General features: G+C 33.0%; 1 protein-coding gene across 4 annotated transcripts in view; it reads right to left on the reverse strand.

The window, feature by feature from the left end:
* GALNT13 (polypeptide N-acetylgalactosaminyltransferase 13) overlaps nt 1-23,043 on the reverse strand; it is a 541,337-nt gene that overhangs the window by 320,424 nt on the left and 197,870 nt on the right. For all 4 annotated transcript variants that reach the window (XM_060626627.3, XM_060626625.2, XM_060626624.2 and 1 more), the window contains exon 4: nt 3,392-3,560. In XM_060626627.3, coding sequence (XP_060482610.1) covers nt 3,392-3,560 — 169 coding nt within the window. The remainder of the gene's footprint in view (nt 1-3,391; nt 3,561-23,043) is intronic.

A 23,043-nucleotide genomic window follows, 5' to 3' on the forward strand; every position in this document is an offset into this window, starting at 1 on the left:
TTAATGCAATCCCTATTCAAAATTACAATAGCTTTTTTCACAGAAACAGAACACACAATCCTAAAATTTGTATGGAACCACAAAAGATCCCAAATAGCCAAAGCAATATTTGGAAAGAAGAAATAAGCTGGAGGCATCATGCTCCCTGATTTCACAGTATATTATGAAGTTTTAGTAATCAAACAGTATGGTACTGGCATAAAAACAGACCCAGAGGTCAATAGAACAGAATAGAGAGCCCCCAAATAAACCCATGCATATAGTGGCCAATTAATTTACAACAAAGGAGGCAAGAAAATACATTGAAGAAAAGACAAATGGTGTTAGAAAAATTGGGCAGACACAAGCAACAGAATGAAATTAGACTACTATCTTACACCATACCCACAAATTAACTCAAAGTGGATTAAAAGACTTGAATGTTAAAGCCTGAAACCATAAAACTCTTAGAAGAAAATAGAGGCAGTCAGCTACTTGACATCGATCTTGGTGATGATTTTGTGGTTGTGATTCCTAAGTCAAAAACAAGAAAGGTAAAAATAAACAAGTTGGGACTGTATCAAACTGAAATTTTTCTGTACTGCAAAGAAATCCACAAACAAAATGAAAAGGCCACCTACTGAATGTAAGAAAATATTTGAAAATCACATATATGATCAGGGCTTAATATCCAAAATATAACAAATTCATAAAAAACAACAACAAAACAAATAATCCAATTTAAAAATGAACAGAGGATATGTACATACATTTTTCCAAAGGTGACATACAGATGGCCAACAGGTACCTGAAATATGTCTAATATAACTAATCAATGGAAACCAAACCTCAATGAGATATCACCTCACACCTGTCAGAATGGCTAATATCAAAAAGACAGGACAATAAGTGTTGACAAAATGTAGAAAAAAAAGAGTCTTGTGCACTATTGGTGGGAATATATATTGGTGGAGCCATTATCGAAGACAGTATGAAGTTTCCTTAAAATATTAAAATAGGAATAGCATATGATCCAGCAATTTCTTTTCTATTTACCCAAAGAAGACAGAAACACAAATTTGAAGTCACATATGCACCCTCCTTATGTTCACTGAAGGATTATTTGCAATAGCCAAGGTATGGAAATATCCCAAGTTTCCATCAATGGATAAATGAATAAAGAAGTGGTATATATATACAATGGAATACTCAGTCATTAAAAAGAATTAAATTTGGCCATTTGCAACAACATGGATGGACCTTAAGGGTATTATGCCAAGTAAAATAAGTCAAATAGAAAAAGAAATATACTGTATGATTTCACCTACAGATAGAATCTTAAAAACAAAAAAAAAAAAATAAACTGATACAGAGAACAGATTGGTGGCTCCAAGAGGGGAGGAAGTTTGGGGGCTGGGAGAAATGGGTGAATTAGGTCAAGAGGTACATACTTCCAGTTATAAAATAAATAAGTCATATAAAATAAATAAATAATGTACAGCATGATGACTATAGTCAATAATACAATGTTGCATATTTGATAGGTGCTGAGAGAGTAAATCTGAAAAGTTTCTCATCACAAGAAAAAAGTTTGTGTGGTGATAGATGTTAACTCAACTTATTATGGTGATCATTACACAATATATACAAATATAAAATCACTATGTTGTACACCTGAAACAAATACAATCTTATACATCAATTATATCTCAACTTAAAAAAAGAGGCTCATGGTGTTTAGAAATTCTTGTAATAAATATGTATCTAACCCCCACACACACACAAAATAAATAAATAAAAACAACCACAGTAAATATTGCATTTTGTGTAATATTTACAGTAATCCATTTGAATTTTCCATTTTAAAAAGTTGAATTGTTCTATATTTTAAGGTATAATTACTCAAGCACTTAATTTACTAAGTGATTCATAAAAGAAGAAATGCCATTGGCCACAAATATTTTAAATGATGCTCAATGAACATTTTCCTTCTCCTTTTTTTAAGCTGATGGCTCTGTACTAAGGCAGTTGTTACCTTAAGTATCCCAGATCTGATATAAAATTTATGTTCTGATAGTTGAAAATAAAGATTTCATAAAAATTTGAAATAGTGTTTAATTGGTTTTCCTGAAAAGGTATCACCTTTATCCATTTTATTACAACATAGTATATAAAAGAAAGTGAGGAATGCACAATTATTATGGCATAAGCTTAGCATCTAAAATGTTTCAAAATTGTTTAGAAGAATAAACTTATTGTAGGTCTTTAAAAATACAAATGTGTCTATGTACAAATATGAAAATATAGACATAACTACCTATAAAATGCTATAGATCTTTGAAATGCACAAATGTAATTTTCACGTTTTAGTCATTTGTTAGAGACCAAAAATGTGCAAAATATGTACTTATTTATGAGGTTTTTTTTTGAGAGAGACAAAAGCATACAAGGATGTACAAAACCAGTACTTAGCTATCAAATGAAACTTCTGACAATCCAGCCCGACCATCTCAACAAGATTTGGTTACTTTGGTATTTTTTGAAGTAATTTAGAAAGGAAAAAAAAAAGAGATATGATAAATATGATAATATCACTATATTACTAATGTAATACAACCTATTATAGGTGGTAAACTTTATTTGCATTAACTGTCATTTTATTCTATATGGAGAAAGTCATTAGATGTCTAAAAGAACAACTTCTGTTTAAATAGAAATGTATTCTGCAACATATTTGTAAACTTGGAGATTTTCTAAAGCCTCAGGACCTATCTTTTCTAAGGACTATATTATTAGGATGATAATACTGCCACTAAATATTCTAATTTTTATTATATCCATTTAAAATTCATTCAACTATCTAGAGCATGACTTAGAGTTAATCACAAACAAGTTGAATTTTTCAACATCATTTTGCATGCAGTATTATTATTTCCAAGTGACTATTTCTTCCATGGCTGATAACTGAGCGTTCTAATTATAAAATAGTACCATAATTCGCTGGAATCCATAATAAATAATGTTAAAAGGTCAAAGAATCATACTGGCAATTGGCCATTTTTACACTGGAACAGCAAAGCCTATAATTTTCAAATACAAAGTATAAGACCTTTCTATACAGGCAACCACATAACCTATCAAAAATCCTGTTTACTCAGTATTTGGCAAGATAAAGAAAAAAAAAAGCATCTCACGAAGAGAAACCTGTTAGAGTTGTGTCTCCCACGATATCTTTGCAAGTAAAATATTCTGCTCTGCCGGAGAAGAAACTGGTTTATATTTCCCATCATATGCATGCACAATTCATCCCCGCTACAGCACAGGTATTCAAAAACAGAGCTCTAGAAGTTCTAAGCTACTGTGAGATATGGAGGTTACTAAAAATACGATTATATAACACATGTAAACTCACCCTTCTAATCTTACATCCGGTAGACTTCTGTTAAGGGCAATCAAATCACTGGCCATAAGGTTAAACTGATTGATTTTAAATAGTTCTTTCATTTTCTCCTGGTCATCTTTAGGAATCAGCACAGCCTTTCCCATTTCTCCCGGCCCTTCTTGGTTTCTCGAAATAACAGCTGTAAGACACACACAGGTACACACACACATACAAACACACAGATAATGAACTGAATAAATAAACTCATGTGTTAATTAGAGTCTGATGTCTATTATTTACACACTGGCTTAATAATACAATCATCAAGTCTTTATTGCTTACTTACAACCATATACTATACTAATGAAACAACATATTTTAATTCATTATCTCAGTGCTGCACGCTGTCTTTTAAATCTAGACATATTATAAGATCTGACTAATCATTAAGACTTGATAGTTAAGCAATATAAACCACCAAAATTTAAAACTTCTCTGTTATGGTTTTTAATATAAAATTATTAGAGAAGGGATGAACTTGGACACTAGGCAGACCAAACTGAACAAAATAAAAGAGAACTTTTGAAAATATACCAAGACAAATTTATGTTCACATCCATTTCAATGGTCTAATATCTGACATATCTACTGCCACTACATCTTTATAAAAGCAAGCAACATTGATAATCCTTCATCCCAAATGCAATTTGATTTCTCTGTCAAAGCATTTTCAAAAAATAAGAGAACTTTCACAGTGGTGACATATAATTTCAAATGCCAAGTTAGATTAAGACACAATGTGCTCCATAACTGGAACTTCACGAGATTCTGGGCTTGACTGTTTATGAAGAGAACTCAGGGGACACCTGGGAGCTCAGCAGGTTAATTGTCCGAATTCGGCTCAGGTCATGATCTCACGGTTTGTGAGTTCGAGCCCCTATGTTGGGCTCTGTGCTGACAGCTCGGAGACTGGAGCCTGCTTTGTGTTCTGTGTCTCCCTCTCTCTGTCCCTCCCCCATGTACACTCTGTCTCTTTATGTCTCTCAAAAATAAATCAATATTAAAAAGATTATTAAGAGAACTCAGGATCACACATACAGGCTAATGTTCTGGTCATATTTCGCAAGATATCACTACACTAATGTCCCTTCTTGCTCCAAAATGCATGCTTCAATGTGTGTGTGTGTGTGTGTGTGTGTGTGTGTGTGCGCGCGCGCGCACGCGGATACATGTTTGTGTGTCTGTTTGCACACATATGTATGTATATAAATATGTAATAGAAAAAAGTTCCAGTCAATCCTAATATAACCTCAATTTACTCTTCATAAATGATGTTAAATTAAGTTAAAATGAAAGGAAGGCTGATCTTGACTCTTCCAATATGTTGCCATATTATAGTTTCTAACACCTTAATCTTACTGAAATTAGTTCCCACATTACTTAAAAGGGCAAATATTTGGACCCAGACTATCTTAAAAATTATAAAAACTATAAAGGATATAAAGCCTATAAAAATAATTTGTAAATTATAGCCTTTCATAAAAATATAATTCCAAAAAACAGAATAGGTTTGAAATCCAGAACATAAAGAAACATTTGACTTGACATTCATAGATATAGAACATCAAGCTGGATATTATTAGTACTAACATACAGTTGGGCCACCTAGTTTAATATTCTCTTTGAAAGGTTATCCTGACTTCGGAATGTCATGAGTCAGCCTATAAAAGACACTAGGTATCTCCAAGGACCTTCAGATAGGGGTAACAAGAAGGTGATAAGCCTGGAAATCCTCTTATATACGGAAAAATAGTAACAACTGGGAAAATTTTAAATGAAAAAGATCTATGCTTCAACCTCAAACTATTTAAAAAGCTGTCATTTAAAGAAAGTTTATAAAAAGCCTCATTCACTTAATGAAGCAAAAATAGAAATGATGGCAGGAATTTTATGAGGAAGCACATTTTATTCAATTTAAGAAATAAAGTTCTGGGGCGCCTGGGTGGCTCAGGCGGTTTAGCATCCAACTTTGACTCAGGTCATGATCTCATGGCTCATGAGTTCGAGCCCCATATCAGGCTCTGTGTTGACAGCTCAGAGCTTGGAGCCTGCTTTGGATTCTGTGTTTTCCTCTCTCTCTGCCCCTCGCCTACTCATGCTCTGTCTCTCTCTCCAAAATAAATAAACATTAAAAAAAATTAAAAATATATAAAAAAATAAAAACAGAGCAGAGAGCTCAAGGGAAAAACTGAGAAAAATAACATTAAAAGAATCGCTGTTCAAAATAATTTCATTAAATAAAATTTTGAAAATTCTTCAGAAAATAAAAAAGTGATTTAAAAATTTGAGGTTAAGAATTTCTAGAAATTAAGAAAGCAATTTACAGTTCTTTTAAATGCCCTCTATGTACTCCAACAAAGGTTTATTCCATTGCAGAAAAATGTACCAGGGTAAACATAATGCTCCACGTGTAGGAAGCTAGCAGGGTTAACATGTATTCTACGTGGAAAAGACATGGCACTCAGCTACATCTTAGAGCATGAAGATCAAGTTAAGACACACAAAGTATTTGGGTTTTGCAGTTTATTCAAAGGTGCAGCCATTTGCTTGGCTTAGCACTCTGAGGATGACAGTTTTGTCAATGGTAGTTAGAGTAAGTGTGATCATGTTATGGAATTATCATCAATAAAAACAAAATTGTCATAAAGAGTATCCTTATACCTAAAACCAGTTAGCAAGCACATATAATCATTTTCCTTAATTATCCTCATTTTCTTAGCGGAGAATAGAAACAACTTAATGTGTATCGGGTTAAATGTCTCCTCCCTAAAGTTAAACATTTTTCTATAATAGCCTCTAATGAATGCATAGTTGACATTTTATAAAATGTTTTTTTTTTTCTTTTCCACGAGCAGACCTACTGGTGTGTTTCACCTCATTTAAGCAAAAATAATGTTAAGTAATTACAATGTTGAACTAGCCTTTTTGTTTTTCTGGGTCTTACTTGGAAGAATGCATCTTGCTAGGAAAAAGAAAAACAATTTTTTCTTCAAATACTGTAAATAGGAAATGGGAAAGATTATGCGATTGAGTATGAGGCTGGTCTGCTGGTCTGCTTTAAAAAGCAACTCCTATTTTTCTTTTCTAACCTGTTAATCTTTCTCTTGTACATAGCTTAAAAAAAAAGCCACCTACAACCTGACAATATCATGTTCCCCACAGCCAACCTTAAAAAAAAATCATTGAAGTATTTATTTGACTTTACTGCTCTAACAGGCAAACATAATACAAAAGGCAACAAAATCTAAATTATGATTTCATGATTGTTAGTCTGAACATGAATGGAAATAACCCAATTCCAAAGCTGGTTTGGACTAGAAAAATAATATGTTGTGCTATAAGTTATTTTATTCCTAATTATATGGTGAAGTCATTAAAAGGTAATAATTAACATCATTCAAAATGACATTGTAAAGCTTGCAGAAATATAAAAGTAGAATCATTACATATATGTGTGTATATATGTGTGTGTGTATATATATATATATATATGCATCTTATTTTTTAACATAGTACATACTGCAAAGATTTCAAGGTGATTCACTTTAATCTTAGAATTTGTATTGATAAAGAGGATAACCAAAATTTAAAAATATAAATATAAACAAACCAACTGATAACTTTACCAAAAGGAACACTATATATTAATCTCATTGTTGGTTAGGTAAATTGTATTATGGATATTTTTTTTTCAATTGTAGAAATGTCCCATTAACAATGAGCATTGTTTATTTGAAAAAAGAGAGATAAGACAATCTACATTTTTTCTAAAAAAAAAAAAAATACCCAAGTAAGAAAATATTTAAGTTGATTTTAGACTAATTACTTTATTCTGTTAAAGAACACAGTAATATACGATGTATATTGGTAAAAGCATAATACTGAACCAAAATCTAATGTTATTCCATGTTCCACACTCTCCAGGAAATTATTTCAAATTGTATTTCTATACTCAAATTTACTCAATTTGTTAATTTTTGTATTTTTGCCTTTAAAAGCTTTCTTTTGGGGAACAGTGTAGTTTTTCTCTCACTGTTATCACTACCAATTTGTCAACTGTACTCAATTTAAAACCCTGCTTTTTAGTCTCTCCCATCTTAGAATATTTATACTCCATTGCCAATAAAGCATTTCCTCTAAGACAATGCTTTTTGTCTTGTCAATCATAAATGTGTTTGGGTGGAGTCAGAGAGCAGAATATCAAACCAGCACTGGGACCACAAACCATTTTGCCCTCCACTCAGGGTTCCCTGGGCCATGCTCTTGTGCCACTCTAAAGACCTTGCATTTGTCAAGGGTAATTCTTATTTAGGAACAAGGAACTTATATCTACTTACTTAGGCTCATTTCCATTAGAAATAATAAATTCATATTCTTCAAATATGAATATTATATATTGATATTATAACATATAGCTTAATATATATTAAACAACCAAATTCATTCTAATTAATGTATAAATTAATGGCAATTTACTTACTATCTCTTTGAAAAAGAATTACATACAACTTTTATAAATCTGACACATCTCACAGTAACATTTTATTTTTGTTTCTTATCCTAGCCATATGTGGTGTTCTGATTTGTGTCCATTACATTTCAGTAACTAGATGTTTATGAACCAAGAAAGTTGTAAAAAGCTAGCTCTAACGGGATCAAGTCCAACAGACGGAACTACTGTGTTCTAGGAGGGTGCCTCTGTTAGATATTAATAAGGTAGTATTTTCACCAGCTAGCTAAATGAGAGATCATCTAAAGAACCAAGGGAACACTGATTCCAAATGTTCACTTATTTTTAAATTAAAAAAAAAAAGCAATAAAAGATAACAAAAGAAAGAAGAAAGATGATAGATATAGACAAAGACTAGAGTTAGAGACAGACAGAGGGAGGTAGGTGGGCACTATGTAAAAGCAATGAAACCACTGCTTGGATGATTCACTTTAATCTATGCAGAAACATACTTCTATATTTAAAATAGAATCATTCATGCACACTAAAATTTATCATTCATTTGTCATTATCTTTATTATTTATGATTATTTTTATCATGTGAACCGCAATTGTGGGAATCTTTCTAAATAAGCATGTGAACCCATACATTTTCTATTGGCTTCAAAATATGCCATAGCTTGGCTATACAATGATTTATTTAACAGATACTTTTTCATTGAACATTTATGTTGCTTCTATAATTTCTATTATAAACCATGACTCAATTAATATTTTTTCCCTAGGCATACATCCTTATAGATCTGTCTGAAAACTTATTTTGAAAAGGTGGCAGGAATTTAATGAAGAAATTACATATTAACCATGCTATATAGGAATTATTCTTTTTATCGTCTCCGACTTTCCATATATACCTTTGGCCAGGAACTTCCTTCTGTATCTGATGACCAAAATAGTCCCTGTTCATCAGTTCAAATGTTAAGGAAAGATAATTGTTCTCTCCTCTATGATTGTATAGCACTTTTACTTTATCCCATTATCCTTTTATAAAACTACATTACCACTACTTGTTTATATGTTATGGCAGAGAGTCTAACTATTGAGCCCATTTTCTCTCCTGCCTGGACACACATTCCCCAGTCTCTCCTGCAGTTAAATGTGGCATTGTAACTGAGGATTGAAATGATATGAGTTAAATCCAAGTGTAGTGTATAAAAACTTCCCATGTGTGATTCTCCATGTTTTCTCTCTCGCTATAGCAATTCTGGAAGCCAGAATTGTAGAAACAGCAGGGCCATCACAGGAAGGCAGTAACATGGGTATGTGAATCACCACTTGGAGGACCACCACTGACTCATCAGGTATATATGTTGCATAATTTATATTTAAAAAATCAACTCTATTTTGTAAAAATGTTGGGATTCTGGACCTATTTGATAGTGTTATTTTTATTAATGCATTTTGTTCTTTCCCTTTTATTCTATGAGGACTCATCAATGCATTCTGTTTCAACTCAATGCCTGGTACCTTTCATTCAATCAGTGAGTAATTTGAAAAAGGTAGAAGAAAATTTTGAGACAATTTAGTTCTGTGGAAAAACTGATGAACAAAGTAATTAAAATACAGGTTTTCCCCATCTCAGAGATGCACAAAAGTTTCCATTATGGTATCTGAAAAATGTAAAACTTCTAGTTCATTTTTTATATTAAAATTTAGTCTTCACTAGTGTTTAGTACTTGGGTTGTATAATTTATACAATATAAATAAATTTCTATTCATTAGTACAAGCTCAAAAATTTCTGATAGTTGCACACAATTAAAATGTATGAAGCCTATGTCTTTAAGGGGTTTTAATTATATCACCAGTGAGATCCTAAGCAGATAAAGAAACCACCATTTAAATAAAGTGAACGTTTGATTAATTTATTTTCAATCCCCAATGGTAACTTTTAATAATAGTTTGTATAACTATTACAAATGATTCTCAATAGTAACTCAATACAAAGTATGGTTGTTTAAATATCAGCAGCTCTGAGCCTTAAAATCAGGGACCAGAGGTGCCTGAGTGGTTCAGTCAGTTAAGCGACCAGCTCTTGATTTAGGCTCAGGTCATGATCTTATGATTCATGTGATTGAACCCCATGTGGAGCTCTGTATTGGGCTCCGTGCTGCAGCAAGCAGCCTGCTTGGGATTCTCTCTCCCTCTCTTCTACCCCTCCCCTCCTCACAGGTGTGTGTGCTCCCTCTCTCTCTTTCAAAGTAAAATAAATAAACTTAAAAAAAAATCATGGACCGTTACTCTGCCTCTCTCATCCACAATTTCCTCTCCTATAGAATATTTAAATAACTTCACGGTTTTATTTGAATTAATGCTATATGCCAATGCACATAAGTACTACAGTGGACGCCCATAGCATACCTTCCTATAATGTTCTATACAAGAAAATGAAGCAGAGCTTATAAATTATGCCTCAAGAAGTCTTTTAAAAATATATATATCCTAAGGAAGGCTATATATTTCCAAAGTTTTACCTACATAGATGATTAAATTAATATTATGTGTTTGTACATGCAGGTGAAAATAAATCAATATTCTCTCTCTCTCTCTGTATATATGTACAGGTATATATGTATACACACACACCATAAATACTATAAACTGTGTTATATACAAATAAAACTATGCAGTAATGAAAAAAATTTTGTGCAAAAATATTCAGTGGTATGAAAGATGTTCATATTATTTGAGAAGATGTTCATACTGTTCATATTAAATGAGAAATGAGGAGGGGAGCCTGGGTGGCTCATTCGGTTAAGTGTCCTACTCTTGATTTCAGCTCAAATCATGATCTCACCAGTTTGTCAGTTTGACCCCACATCTGGCTCTGTGCTCACAGTACAGAGCCTGCTTGATATTCTCTCTCTCTCTCTCTCTCTCTCTCTCTCTCTCTCTCTTTCTCTCTCTCTCTCTCTCTCTCTCTCCCTTTCCCTCTCTTTCCTGATTGTGCTCTCTCTGTCTCAAAACAAATAAACTTTAAAAATGAGAAAAGAGGATCATGAAGCAATGCTACATAATAACTCATTTCTATAAAAAAGTTAAGTCATATGATATATATGCACATGTCACCAGTGAAGATTAGCAGTGGTTCATCCCAGGAGCTTTTACATTATTTCTTTAGCATTATCTGTATTTTCTAAATCAGTTCATCACCTCATAAGGTGATTTCAGTCACATATGAATCACAAATCTGTCTTCAGTGAAGACAGACATAACTTGCTATGACATGACAGGTACAAAGGAAAGTCAGTAGATATTGGGGGCATGAAAACAGAGGGATCCGTGTTGGGCAGAGTTCCTGAAGGAAGGAAAGTTTCTCAATGTAGATAAGATGACATACAGGTAGAACATCGCCCATAAGGAATTATGTTTTTTTCTAGCAAGAAAGTTCTTCACAGGAAGTTTACTATGATTTATAGATAAGGAAAGCATTTAGTAGTTGAGCAAGGACAAGTAGCAATGTTCTTGGTTTCTTTTTAGGAAGAAGTAAACTCCTATATTAGCATCAAATGTTTTACTTTTTTTTTTTTTTTTTCACAGTCATCCTTACAAAACATTGTACACATCTATTAAGCCAATTCTACTCTTACATACAGTAAGAAGTTGTTTGGCACATGTTAGTCATAAATGTTTCCTGGAAACAACTGGCCCAGCGTTTAGTGTTCAGTGTTCACTAAGGTAATAAAATAATGCTGAAATATGAAATTATTTCCTTCTACATTAAGAATGAGCTTCCTCATTAAAAGTATTTAAAAGGCTCTCATCTTGCAATGGCTCTAGTAATAGCCTTAGTTTCAGCTTTAAGTAGGAAATCCTATCTTCCTACCTCTGCCTACAGTAACAGCAACAACAAAAAAAATTCTTTGGAAACAAAAGTATCAATTTGGGCTGTCTGCTGCTTTGGGTAGACTTTGTAAAGGCACATTTTAAGTGGAACAATGATCATTGTAATTTATTTATTATTATTATTATTATTATTATTATTATTATTATTTTCTTTTAATTGAGAGAGAGTGAGAATGGGGTGAGGGCCAGAAGGGGAGAGAGAGAGAATCCTAAGCAGGCTCCATTCTGTGCATGCTCCATCCCACAACCTGGGATCATGACCTGAGCCAAAATCAAGAGTCAGATGTTCCACTGACTGAGCCACCCAGGTGACCTAACAATGGTCATTTTAAGAAGTCCCTGACATAGCTCAACATTCAGGATAAATTAAGATACACAGTGATAAGATACACAGTGATAAACTCTTGGCAGTTGATATACCATCACACATATGATTCATCAAATTTACAAAAATATACCTACTTTACCCACCCACCTCCTACCCAGCATGAAGGGAGAGATAGCTTGAAGTAGGGATCTACACTAACCTGTGAGCAGTAGCTGACAGGTTGGGCTGCTGGTTAAGAGATTTAAAGGAACCTGATTGGAAAGTTGATGACAAGAAGTTCTGGTAAAGTATATGAGTGGTCCCCATAAAAAGAGAACAGAATATTGATATTTCTGTACCATGTAATCTTCCAGCCAAGGCTTTCAATACAGAGGAGCCTCTCAATAATCAGACATACAAAATTATCTGTCCTGTAGCTGTCAGTGCCTGTTTTCACTTAATCCAAGTATTTATTCAATTGAAAAGATACTTAATAGGCCAGGATAACAATAACACAAGGGAATACTATGCTGAGGTTTGACACCATGAACTTCTCACTACAGTTCATACGGTTATGGCCACCCAGCTAACCAATAGCAGAAGACAAGGCAAAGCCATTTATGTGGCACATTCCTGACTAACTGATATGAGATTGATTCTACCAGACCCCTTACATCACTATGAGGAAAAATGTTTTTTTTGTTTGTTTGTTTTTGTTTTTTGTAGGAACAGACATATCTGGAATGTCTTCTCTGGTCACAGTTCTGTCAGCACCACAACTTGTAGGCATTTAAAACCCTTATTTTCACTGGATTTTGACGTAATCTCACCTCAGACAAGGGGAAGTAATTTGTAACAAAAGAAATATGTCCATGGGCTCACCCAAAACCCATTGGTCTCACCAAATAGAAGCAGCTGACCTGATAGAATGGAATAATCTGCTAAAGATTGCTATAGCATCTTTTGAGAGACAAAATCTTGTGGATTTGGGATGATGTCTGACTGGATGTTATAGACCTTACACCAGTATCAAATGTATGATGTCATCTCTCCTACAGACAGAATGCACTAAGGAACTAAGAAAGAAAGTTAGAGTGGCCTCTTTCAGCAAATAACTACTTGAAAGGATATTTACTTTCTATCTCTGTAACTTCAGGCTTTATAGGTAGAAAGAAGTGCACTAGTTTCCATGGAAGAAATGCTTCCACTAGACAACACAATTTCTGTTAAACTGGAAGTTGAGTATGCCCCCTGGCCATCATAAGATCCTCAAGCTGTTAAATTTATAGGCAGAGAATGGGACTACAATAATGGTTGAGGTGACTAATGTCATTTAACAATAGGAAATCAGATCGCTACCACACAATTGAGGCAAGAAAAACTATTTCTGGAACCTAGAGGTTTCTGTAGATTGCCTCACTTCTGTAATAGGCTGGGTAACAGAATAATGAAGCAACCCAATCAAGGCAGAACTAATCAAAGGCTCATACCACAGGATCATATCACCAGGTAAAGAATACTACAGACTAGTCACTGACAGAGCTTAGAATTCAACTTGAATGAGTGTAGCTAAAAGAATATATAATTGTTGGGGCACTAATGTGGCTCAGTGTTAAGTGTCCAACTCATGATTTCAAGATTTGTGAGTTCAAACCCCACATTGGGCTCTGCCCTGGCAACATGGAGCCAGCTTGGGATTCTCTCTTTCCCTCTCTGTCCCTCCCTTGTTTGGGCTTTCTATCTCTCTAAAAATAAATAAACATTAAATAAATTAAAAAAAAGAATATATAATTGTCATTGAAGTTCTCATGAGTAGCTATGTAAATCATGAGACTATGGAAGTTATATTTTATGTCAATTAAAAATTTCTTGGGGCAACTGGGTGGCTCAGTTTGTTAAGCGTCCAACTCTTGATTGCGCCTTAGGTCATGATCTCATCGTTCATTAGATAGAGCCCCGTGTTGGGTTTTATGTTGAAAGCATGGAGCCTCTTTGGTCTTCTCTCTCCACTTCTTTCTCTCTGCCCCTCCCTGTTCTCTCTCTCTCAAAATAAATAAACATTAAAAAAAAAGAATTTCTTTCCCTACTTTTTTTGTAGATTATCTTCTGTAAAGAGCACTGAGGTTTGCTAACATTTTAGAATTTGTTTGGGAATATGACTAATCTGCCATCAAATCATGAGCATATGTTGGTGATGGGATTTATGTATCTCTTGCATTAGAGACACATATTTTTCATCTGGAAAAGAGAAGATGCTGAAAATAAAGACAAGTGGAATGCAGGAAATTTTCAATTTGTTCCTGCAGATCCACACTCCACTCTCTTTCTCAAACTAGGCCTGAGGAGGCTGACCTGTATGGACTACATCTGGCCAGTGGGAGGAACCGGTAAGAGTTTGGAGAGTAGCACAAAAATAGAGTCAAGGTATTTATTCCCTTGGTTCTTCCTTGGATAGTAGCCATCAGCTCTGTCTCCTAACCAAAGGCCACAGTCTCTGTAAAGTTGCCCTCTGCAAAGAGGTATTTTTTTATGAATTCCTATAATTCCTTTCTCCCTTTCCATTTAAGGTCTAGGAATAGTGATGAGATGACATAACCTCTGATTTCTAGCCCAGTATACAAACAACCATTCCTTGTTGCTTTATCTAAACTCTGTTGACTCCTTCATAAATGGTTCTTGTATTATACTTTCCATGGCTACTTGCTTGAAGTGTGCCATCTGTTTCCCACTGCTAAAAATTTTTGGAACGTTATGGGAGAGCTGTAGTGGATTTCCCACTTACATAATAAAGTTTACAGTTAAAGCACCCTAACAAGCACTTAACCCATCACTTTCTCTGGATTCAATTTTACTTTTCAATTTAACTCTCTAATATGACTTCCTAAAGGTCTTCAACATTTTGGGGGGCTATATTCTTCAACCAATTAAAAGTATATGAGCATGTATCTGTAATATATTATGTTTATTTATTGATGATTAATATAGATATTAAAACAAACCAAAAATAGAAAATTTAAAGTAGGGTAAAAAATAAAGAACAATTCTAATATTTTCTTTTCCCACCCAAAGGAAGTATCTTAGGCATCCTTAGGGTGCATTTGGTACATTTTGAAAACGCTGTCAATAAATTGATCATAACATGCATTTCTTCTTGTCTCAAGACATTTTACTCAAAAATTGCTGTTTGTTGACATGGTTGGTTGGTTGGCTGTTATGTAGATACTATTTCATTTTTGGTATTCACCACCTGATGCCAAGCATGGGGTTGACCTTCTTACTTGACTATACTTAATGGTACAATATCAAGAAAAAGAGAAAGTTAATGTATAGGATTTTTTAGGACAAAACTATAAATTAGATTCAAGTCATAGACCTGCTTTTCTGCCTTTCCTGATAATACCCTTGTCACATTTCATGGAATAAAGTATGTTAAGGTACTATATACATGTGTATATTCTGACGTGGTGTCATAGGAAGGGTTGGGTTGGGCAGAATACAAAAACTGGAAAAGGAAGTTTAGAATGGTGTGGCACACAGAGTGGAATCATAAAAGTACAATTTGCTGTTTTATTCTAAATACTAACAGAATGTATTCTTTGAAGTCAGGTTAAATTACTGCCAGTTTCTATGGATACTAAAAACATCATGAAGTTAATGAAGGTTTTTAAGGTTTACATTTCTGAATGATCAGATGTAACCCTAAAAGAAAGCTTGCATATTTCATCCGTAAACTTATAAAAATGAAATTATGTCAGGTCTTCAATGTAGCCGACAAGTAATGGACCTAAATGGTTACTTGATTTTTAAATCAGATCGTCTTCAGAAGCTCCAGCAATAATTTCAAGCCATCAAAATAATTAATAAAATTTGCTACAAGGGGCACCATCATATGAAATGTAATATTTTGATAATTATTTTTTCATAGAGAAAATTTCTACTGGAAGACGAAAAAAGTCCAGTGTTCTACCCAAACTAAAAGCTAACCTCAGCCATCACATATCTAATCACTACCTGCCTCCTACTGCCACCCCTTATGTTTGTGTTTTCGGCATTCCAACATTTTATTGGCCATCTGTATAAACCAGCTGCTGATCTTTGTATTTATTCACAATTACAAATCTTATTGCTTAGTATTAACTTATACTAAGTTTTGAATTTTCTACTGCCTCTGGACATTTTCTGTTAGTTACTAATAAAAGCAACCAGGATATTAATATTGTACTATAATAAAGGAGGGCTTTATGTAAGAGTCAAAAATGTTAAACAGAATGTCCTGGCTGAATAATGTAAATATGCCATTAAAGTTTCAGAAATCCATCATATACTACTTTTACCATTTTTAAAGTATCCAAATATTCCAGGAACTCAACCATTCAAAATACCCAAGACCTAAGTCAATACTCATTTTCATAAGTATTTGCTGTCTGTGCCAAAGAAATATGATAATTCTAAAATTTAAATTTTTTCATAAAAATCAAAATACTCAACCAATATGTTTTATGTTTACATGAACATAATATTTCATAAAATTCATCAGAACTACATTAAATATTATCAAATATACCCTGGCTTTTATTATATAAACCTTGTATTTTTTAAAGGAAATTTTGGTTACATTACAAGGTCAAAAGCGTATTGTAGATGTTTATTCACCTACACAAGCTACAGATTAAATTAGTGAACCAATATAAAATAACAGGCTGAGGATAAACAATAACCTCCTCCTCCTTCTTTCTTTATAGTTTCCTCTTAAAATCTTTAACATTCTACCTGACTATATATAATAAGTATACATATTGTAATATATATATGCTATATTTATGGAAAAAATTATATAAACATACAAATGCACACATACACACATATATGGATATATACAGATTTTTGTGGTAATATTTAAAATATCATTTTGATACTACTTTTTTCTTTCATATTTGATTATTTCATCTTCACTTTTTCATAAATACATACAAAAGTATTTACTTTTCATCATATATGCATTGTTAATTTAAATCCTGTACTACTTAAAACTTATCACGATTAACATTTTTTGATGGAGATTATACACTTGAACTTAATTTTCAAGGTAACTATGAAATTTTTGAGGAATTTTTCCCATGAACCTGTTTTAATCTGAAGAAAAAAGCAGTTTACTCTGGCATAATTGCCTGCCAATGTTCAGTAATAGATCCAGTTTTCTATAAGAATAAGTAGTTGAAGTCATTTTAAGAAACAGATTTAAAATCTCTTTATATTAGGGGTTTTGTCATCCAATAAGTAATTCCATTGCAATTTATGGCTAATAGCTCTTTATTCATACTACTGGGAAGGGACAACTCATTTACTATCTATCATTATGTTGTTATATTTTCACAGTTATATTTACTCTCTTGCATCACTGAACTAATTTGAATTATTTCCTTTCTTATTTCATAGCACACAGAGGTAAAAAGACTCTAGTAATTTCAGAATGAGTTTTTTTTTTTTAAGTGCAGCTATAAGGTGAGTGTTCTTTTAGAAGTGGCCTTTAAGCTTGCTTATTGATCAAATTTTAGTTCATCTTCCATTGTAGCACAGAAAAAAAAAAAAAGACAAAGATTTCACTACCCCTTAGATATTATTTCCTTCCAGCTCTATTTATTCACTCTGGCCTCCTTTTTCTTATGTACTGTCCTATTTCATGAGCTCTCCAACAAGAGACCAGTTGACGAAAAGACTGAATCTGGACAGATGCATGTCCATATTGACTTGCATTCATCAAAACGCACATTCCTGCATATCTTATAAAATAATAGACTCACAATATCTCAAAATTGGAAATTTAGGTTTTTTTGCCTGATTGCACAAAAAGTGTTCTGAATAGAGAATTGCTTAGAGCCAGAGTACCTCTCTTTACATTAACTATTTACAAAATAAAGTCGAGTTTAGTGTAAGTCAGTCTTGCAAATCATCCACGATCTTAACAAGTTTCTGATAATTTAAAGAGTAAGCATATGTGTTTCAGGAAAAATAGACTGTTGGGAGAATAGCAAAGTAGAGTAATGCAGTAAAGTTCCTTTTCATATTAAGTATCACATCAAACTAAACAGAATCACACAATAGTAGCAACTTGCCTATTAACTGACATAATTTGTTTATTCAGTGAAAAGAAATCAGGGGTCCTCAGCTTGAGATGTGGAAGAAGGTACATTATCTCTCTTGTAACAAAGCATCTGAAACCATTATGTAAAGCCATTCTGCTCATATGAAAAGATGCTCCTAAGATTTTTAAAGCAAGCTATACATGGAGGTCCAAGGCAAAATTAAAAGTTCAATTTTCACTATAATTATTTAGGGAAACTCCATTCCTATTTGTCATCTGTTAATCACATGGACTAGCAAAAAAGGAAGTGGAGAAAATGGAACCAAACTTTGTCAAATTTAATTGTGCAAGGTTCAATGTGATACACTCCTCAAAGAATACAACTCAGAAATTCTAGATCAATAAAAAAATTTTCATCTTAGAGTTCTTCCATTGCTTCTCATTTTCTCCTTGGCTAATGTAAATTATTGCCATCTTCTCTTTGTCCTGTCAGATGCCAATTCCTTATAAGGGCATTTTGTAGCCTTTTTTCCTACCTGAAGATTATCTAATTCATGAAGATTTTGTTTATCAAGTTGGGGACAGTATTCATGCAACAATTTCCAATTCTATTTTCATGTATATTACATGTTTAGTTATAATTGTTCAGATGTAATTGAATGTTTAACTTATAAAAGTGTTGGATATGATGTAATTGTCTCTTCAGGTTAATTTCAATTCAACAAGTGTTTATTGACTTCTATATGCTAGGCTTTATTTGGGATACTTGGCATATATCAATAGAGAAAAATATTCCTACCCTAGTGCTTCTTACATCTTTTAATATACATTCCTCAGTTCTGCTTCAACCACCAACAATTTCCATTTCCTTCTATGTTATCTGTTCTTATTAGTACCACTAATAATAGGCACTGTTCTAAGTGTGTTATATATGTAAATTCATGTAATCTGCATAACAAATATATGGGGCGGGCACTATTTCTCATCATCCCAATTTTATGGAAGAGGAAACACAAAAATACAGAAAGCTTAAATAACTTCCATGCTTGCCCAGTTAACAGGTGAAGCCCTGATCAAACACAGGCAGTATAACCTCAGATTTTGTGCTATTTACCTATATGTACATGTATTTGTCCAAAATCTCTCCTGAAAAGTTTATGTACCATTTCTTTTAATGTGGTTACTTTAATTACCTGTTCAGTAGTAATCCAAAACTCAGTTCACAATCTCTGATCTAGCTGTAATTATGCTGTATATTTAAAGTCAATTTAAAGGCATCAAATTCTACTGAATAAGTCTCAGAGCACAGTAATCTGTTTCTTAACCAATTTAACTTAATTTCATGGTTACTGATTTAAAATTTTCCTCTTTAATACTGAACTGACCATTGTTCATGTTAATTCAGAATTCATATCTGTTAAAAATAATTAAATTTTCCCTGCAAGTGAGGATATATTGTATTAAGAGAATAATGTATATATTTTACTAGTCCTTAATGCCATGACTTTTCTGGGCTGTGACAAAGCATAGGCAGTCTACATTTCCAAATATTTTGTCCTGGAAAAAATGATTCTAATAATCATATAATTATTTCTGCAGGAAATATAAAGTACTTAGATAGTGACCTTATTTGCATATTGTTCATTGGACACAGACCTATAACAAACTACAAAAGAGGAAATTTTACTACATCAGATTAAGTAAATCAATTTAATACATAATGACAAAGATACCTGGTTCTTATTCTGGATCCATCGTTCCAGCCTGTAAGCATATTCCTCCTGCCTAGAAACCTGCAAATGGTGGATATGTCTTTTTTTTTTTCTTTTTTATCACATCCATATAATTATTAGATATATAGCTTCCTTATTTTGCATATAAATGAGATTTCCCTCCTCTGGATGATTAAATATATCTTAAGATAATTAAGGGGTTCTAGCTATGCCCATCTTCAAGTAAAAGAGAGAGAGAAATAGAGAAGGAAATCCAGATATGTTACTAATTTTAAGGTTAATTCTTGGCCCTCAGTGTTAAGATATATTTTTCTTTTTTTTCAATTTTTTTTAACATTTATTCATTTTTCAGAGACAGAGAGAGACAGAGGAGACAGTGGAGGAGAGGCAGAGAGAGAGAAAGACACAGAATTCCAAGTAGGCTCCAGGCCCCAAGCTGTCAGCATAGAGCCCAATGTGGGGCTCGAACTCACAGACCGTAAGATTATGACCTGAGCCACAGTCGGATGTTCAACTGACTGAGCCACCCAGGCACCCTAAGATACATTTTTCAAAACTAACATCAGTGATGTATTATTTAAATATATAATACACTCATTGCATGTGTGCAGTTCAATTTTTGACAAATGTATATACCCTTTAGCCACTATTCCAATCAAAACGCAAAGAATATCCATTATTCTCAAAGTCCCCATGTTTGCTTCCAGTCACACAACTGCTCAGACTTGCTCATATGTCTTCTGTCACTACAGTGTAGATTTGTTTTTATAGCATTTGTATAAATAAAATGATACAGTATGTAGCTCTTTGTGTCTGACTTCTTCCCTTAGCATATTAAGATTCATCTGTATTATTGAATACATCAGTAGTCATTTCTCTTGAGTAAATACCTAGAAATGAAATTGCTGGATTGTATGATGTATATTTTTAACTTTATAAGAAATTGCAAAGCTTCCTCTAAATCACATTCTTATCAGCTCCAGTTCCTCCACATCCTTGCTATTACTAGATACTGTTATCCGTTCTGATTTGGTCCTAAAAATTAGTAGGTAGTGACATCTCATTGTAGCTTTTTTTTGAGGGTAAAAATATTTTAATAGTTTTATTTTGATTTATACATTGTAAGTATTTAGACTAATGCTATAGTGTCTATCTTTGTCATCTTGACTGTCTGACCAATGTTCAGAGGTGAACTTATACTGAGGCACTGTAGGGGCATTAACAGACAAACAATTCTCTTCAATCCCCTGTATTGTTCTAGAGAGGACTTTATAGAAATATACCTTATGTCAACATGGCAGAAATTGTTTCTCTAGGCTGATATCATAGAGGTTGTCCGAGGTATCTCTGTATGTCAGTTAATCATGGTCCCATTTCTAATTGTTTCGATTTCAGAAGTTTCTGTGAATGTCCCTTCTATTTCCCATGGTCCTTACTTATAACAAGAGATCTTTCTTGCAGAGATATATCAATATACTGATATGCATTTCTTTTCTGATATACTTGCTTTCTTTATGTAGGTCCAAGTTTTTGACATGTTATCCCACTCCTTTAAAAGAATTTCTTTCAAATTTCTTAGGATACATGTCTGCAAGCAATAAATTTCCTCAATTACTGTTTGGGAAATGTTTCTTTCTCTTCCATTATTGAATGACAATTTCTTTCAATATAGAATTCTACATTGAGAGTGGTTTGTTTTGTTTTTGTTTTTTGGTTTTTTTTTAATATTCTATTTGACTCCACTCTCTCCTTGTTTGCATGGTTTCTGATGAGCAGCTGGCTCTAATTATGGTCATTCCTCTGTAGATAAGGTTACCCCACTCTGGCTGCCTTCAAGATTATTATTTGTCTTCAGTTTTCTGCAATTTCAATATGAAATTCCTACATCTGTGTTTTTGATATTTATCTTATTTGTGTTTTCTGAACTTCTGGGATCTGTGATTTGAGGGAATAAATCATATGTCTTCAAATATTTCATCTACTCATTTTCTCTTCTCCTTCTGTTATTCCAATTATATAAATGTTGTGCTTTTTACTTTGTCTCATAGTCTTGGGTGTTTTGTTTTGTTTTGTTTCCCTTCTCCAATCTTTTTTCTCTTTGCATTTCAGTTTGGGTAATTTCTGCTACCTTATGTTCAAGTTTGCTGTTTCTTTCCTTGGTTAAGTCTGCTGTGAGTACACTGAATGTATTCTTCATTTCTATTACTATGTTTTTAATATGTAATTTTTTTTTGAATTTTTTCTCATAGTTTCCATATCTCTACTGACATTATCAATCTGGTGGTGCATGTTGCCTACCTTTTCCATTAGATTCTATAATGTATTATCTTAATTATTTTAAATTCCACATCTGATACTTTCAACATCTGAACCATATCTGAATCGGGTTCTGATGATAACTTTGTTGCTTCAGATTATGTTTTATATTGCTTTTTGGCAAGGCTTATCATTTTTTTCCTGAAGGCAAATTTGTATATGACAATAGATACTGAGGTATAGAAGTCTTTACTGTAAGAATTTTTGAGAATCTGGCTAAGAGTTGGTTTATTTGATGTTTACTCTATTCCATTAAAGTTATATATATTAACGTAACTTAGACGTAATGTAATTTATCCTTGTTAAGATTATTTTGGACAAATGTTGACAGCATATAATTACCACCAAATCAAAATATAGACTACTTCCTGATCAATAAGTTTGATTGTGCTCATTTGCAGACAATCAGCTCCTCACATTTCCAGCCCCTGATAGTCATTGTAACTGTCTTATGTTCCTATAATTTTTTTTTCTTTCCTAGAATTTCATATTAATAGAATCTCACATCATTCAGGTTTCTGTGATTTTGTGTGTCTTTCTTCTTTCACTTAATGTGATGTTTTGAGATTCAGCCATGTTCTTCTGTGCATCAATTTGTTCCCTTTTTATTAAGTAGTATTTCTCAGTAAATATGTACCCAAATTTGTTTAATCTATTCACCAGTAAATGGAAATTTGCTTCCAGTTGTTGCATGCTACAAATAGAGCAGCTCTAAACATTTGTGCAGAGATCTTTGTGTGGATATATATATATATATATATATATATATATATATATCATTAAACATTAAAGAATTAGATTGGGGAAGCATAAGGTAAATATAGGACTGA

This window comes from Panthera onca, chromosome C1 (assembly GCF_046562875.1).
Source record: "Panthera onca isolate mPanOnc1 chromosome C1, mPanOnc1 haplotype 2, whole genome shotgun sequence".
NCBI lineage: Eukaryota > Metazoa > Chordata > Mammalia > Carnivora > Felidae > Panthera > Panthera onca.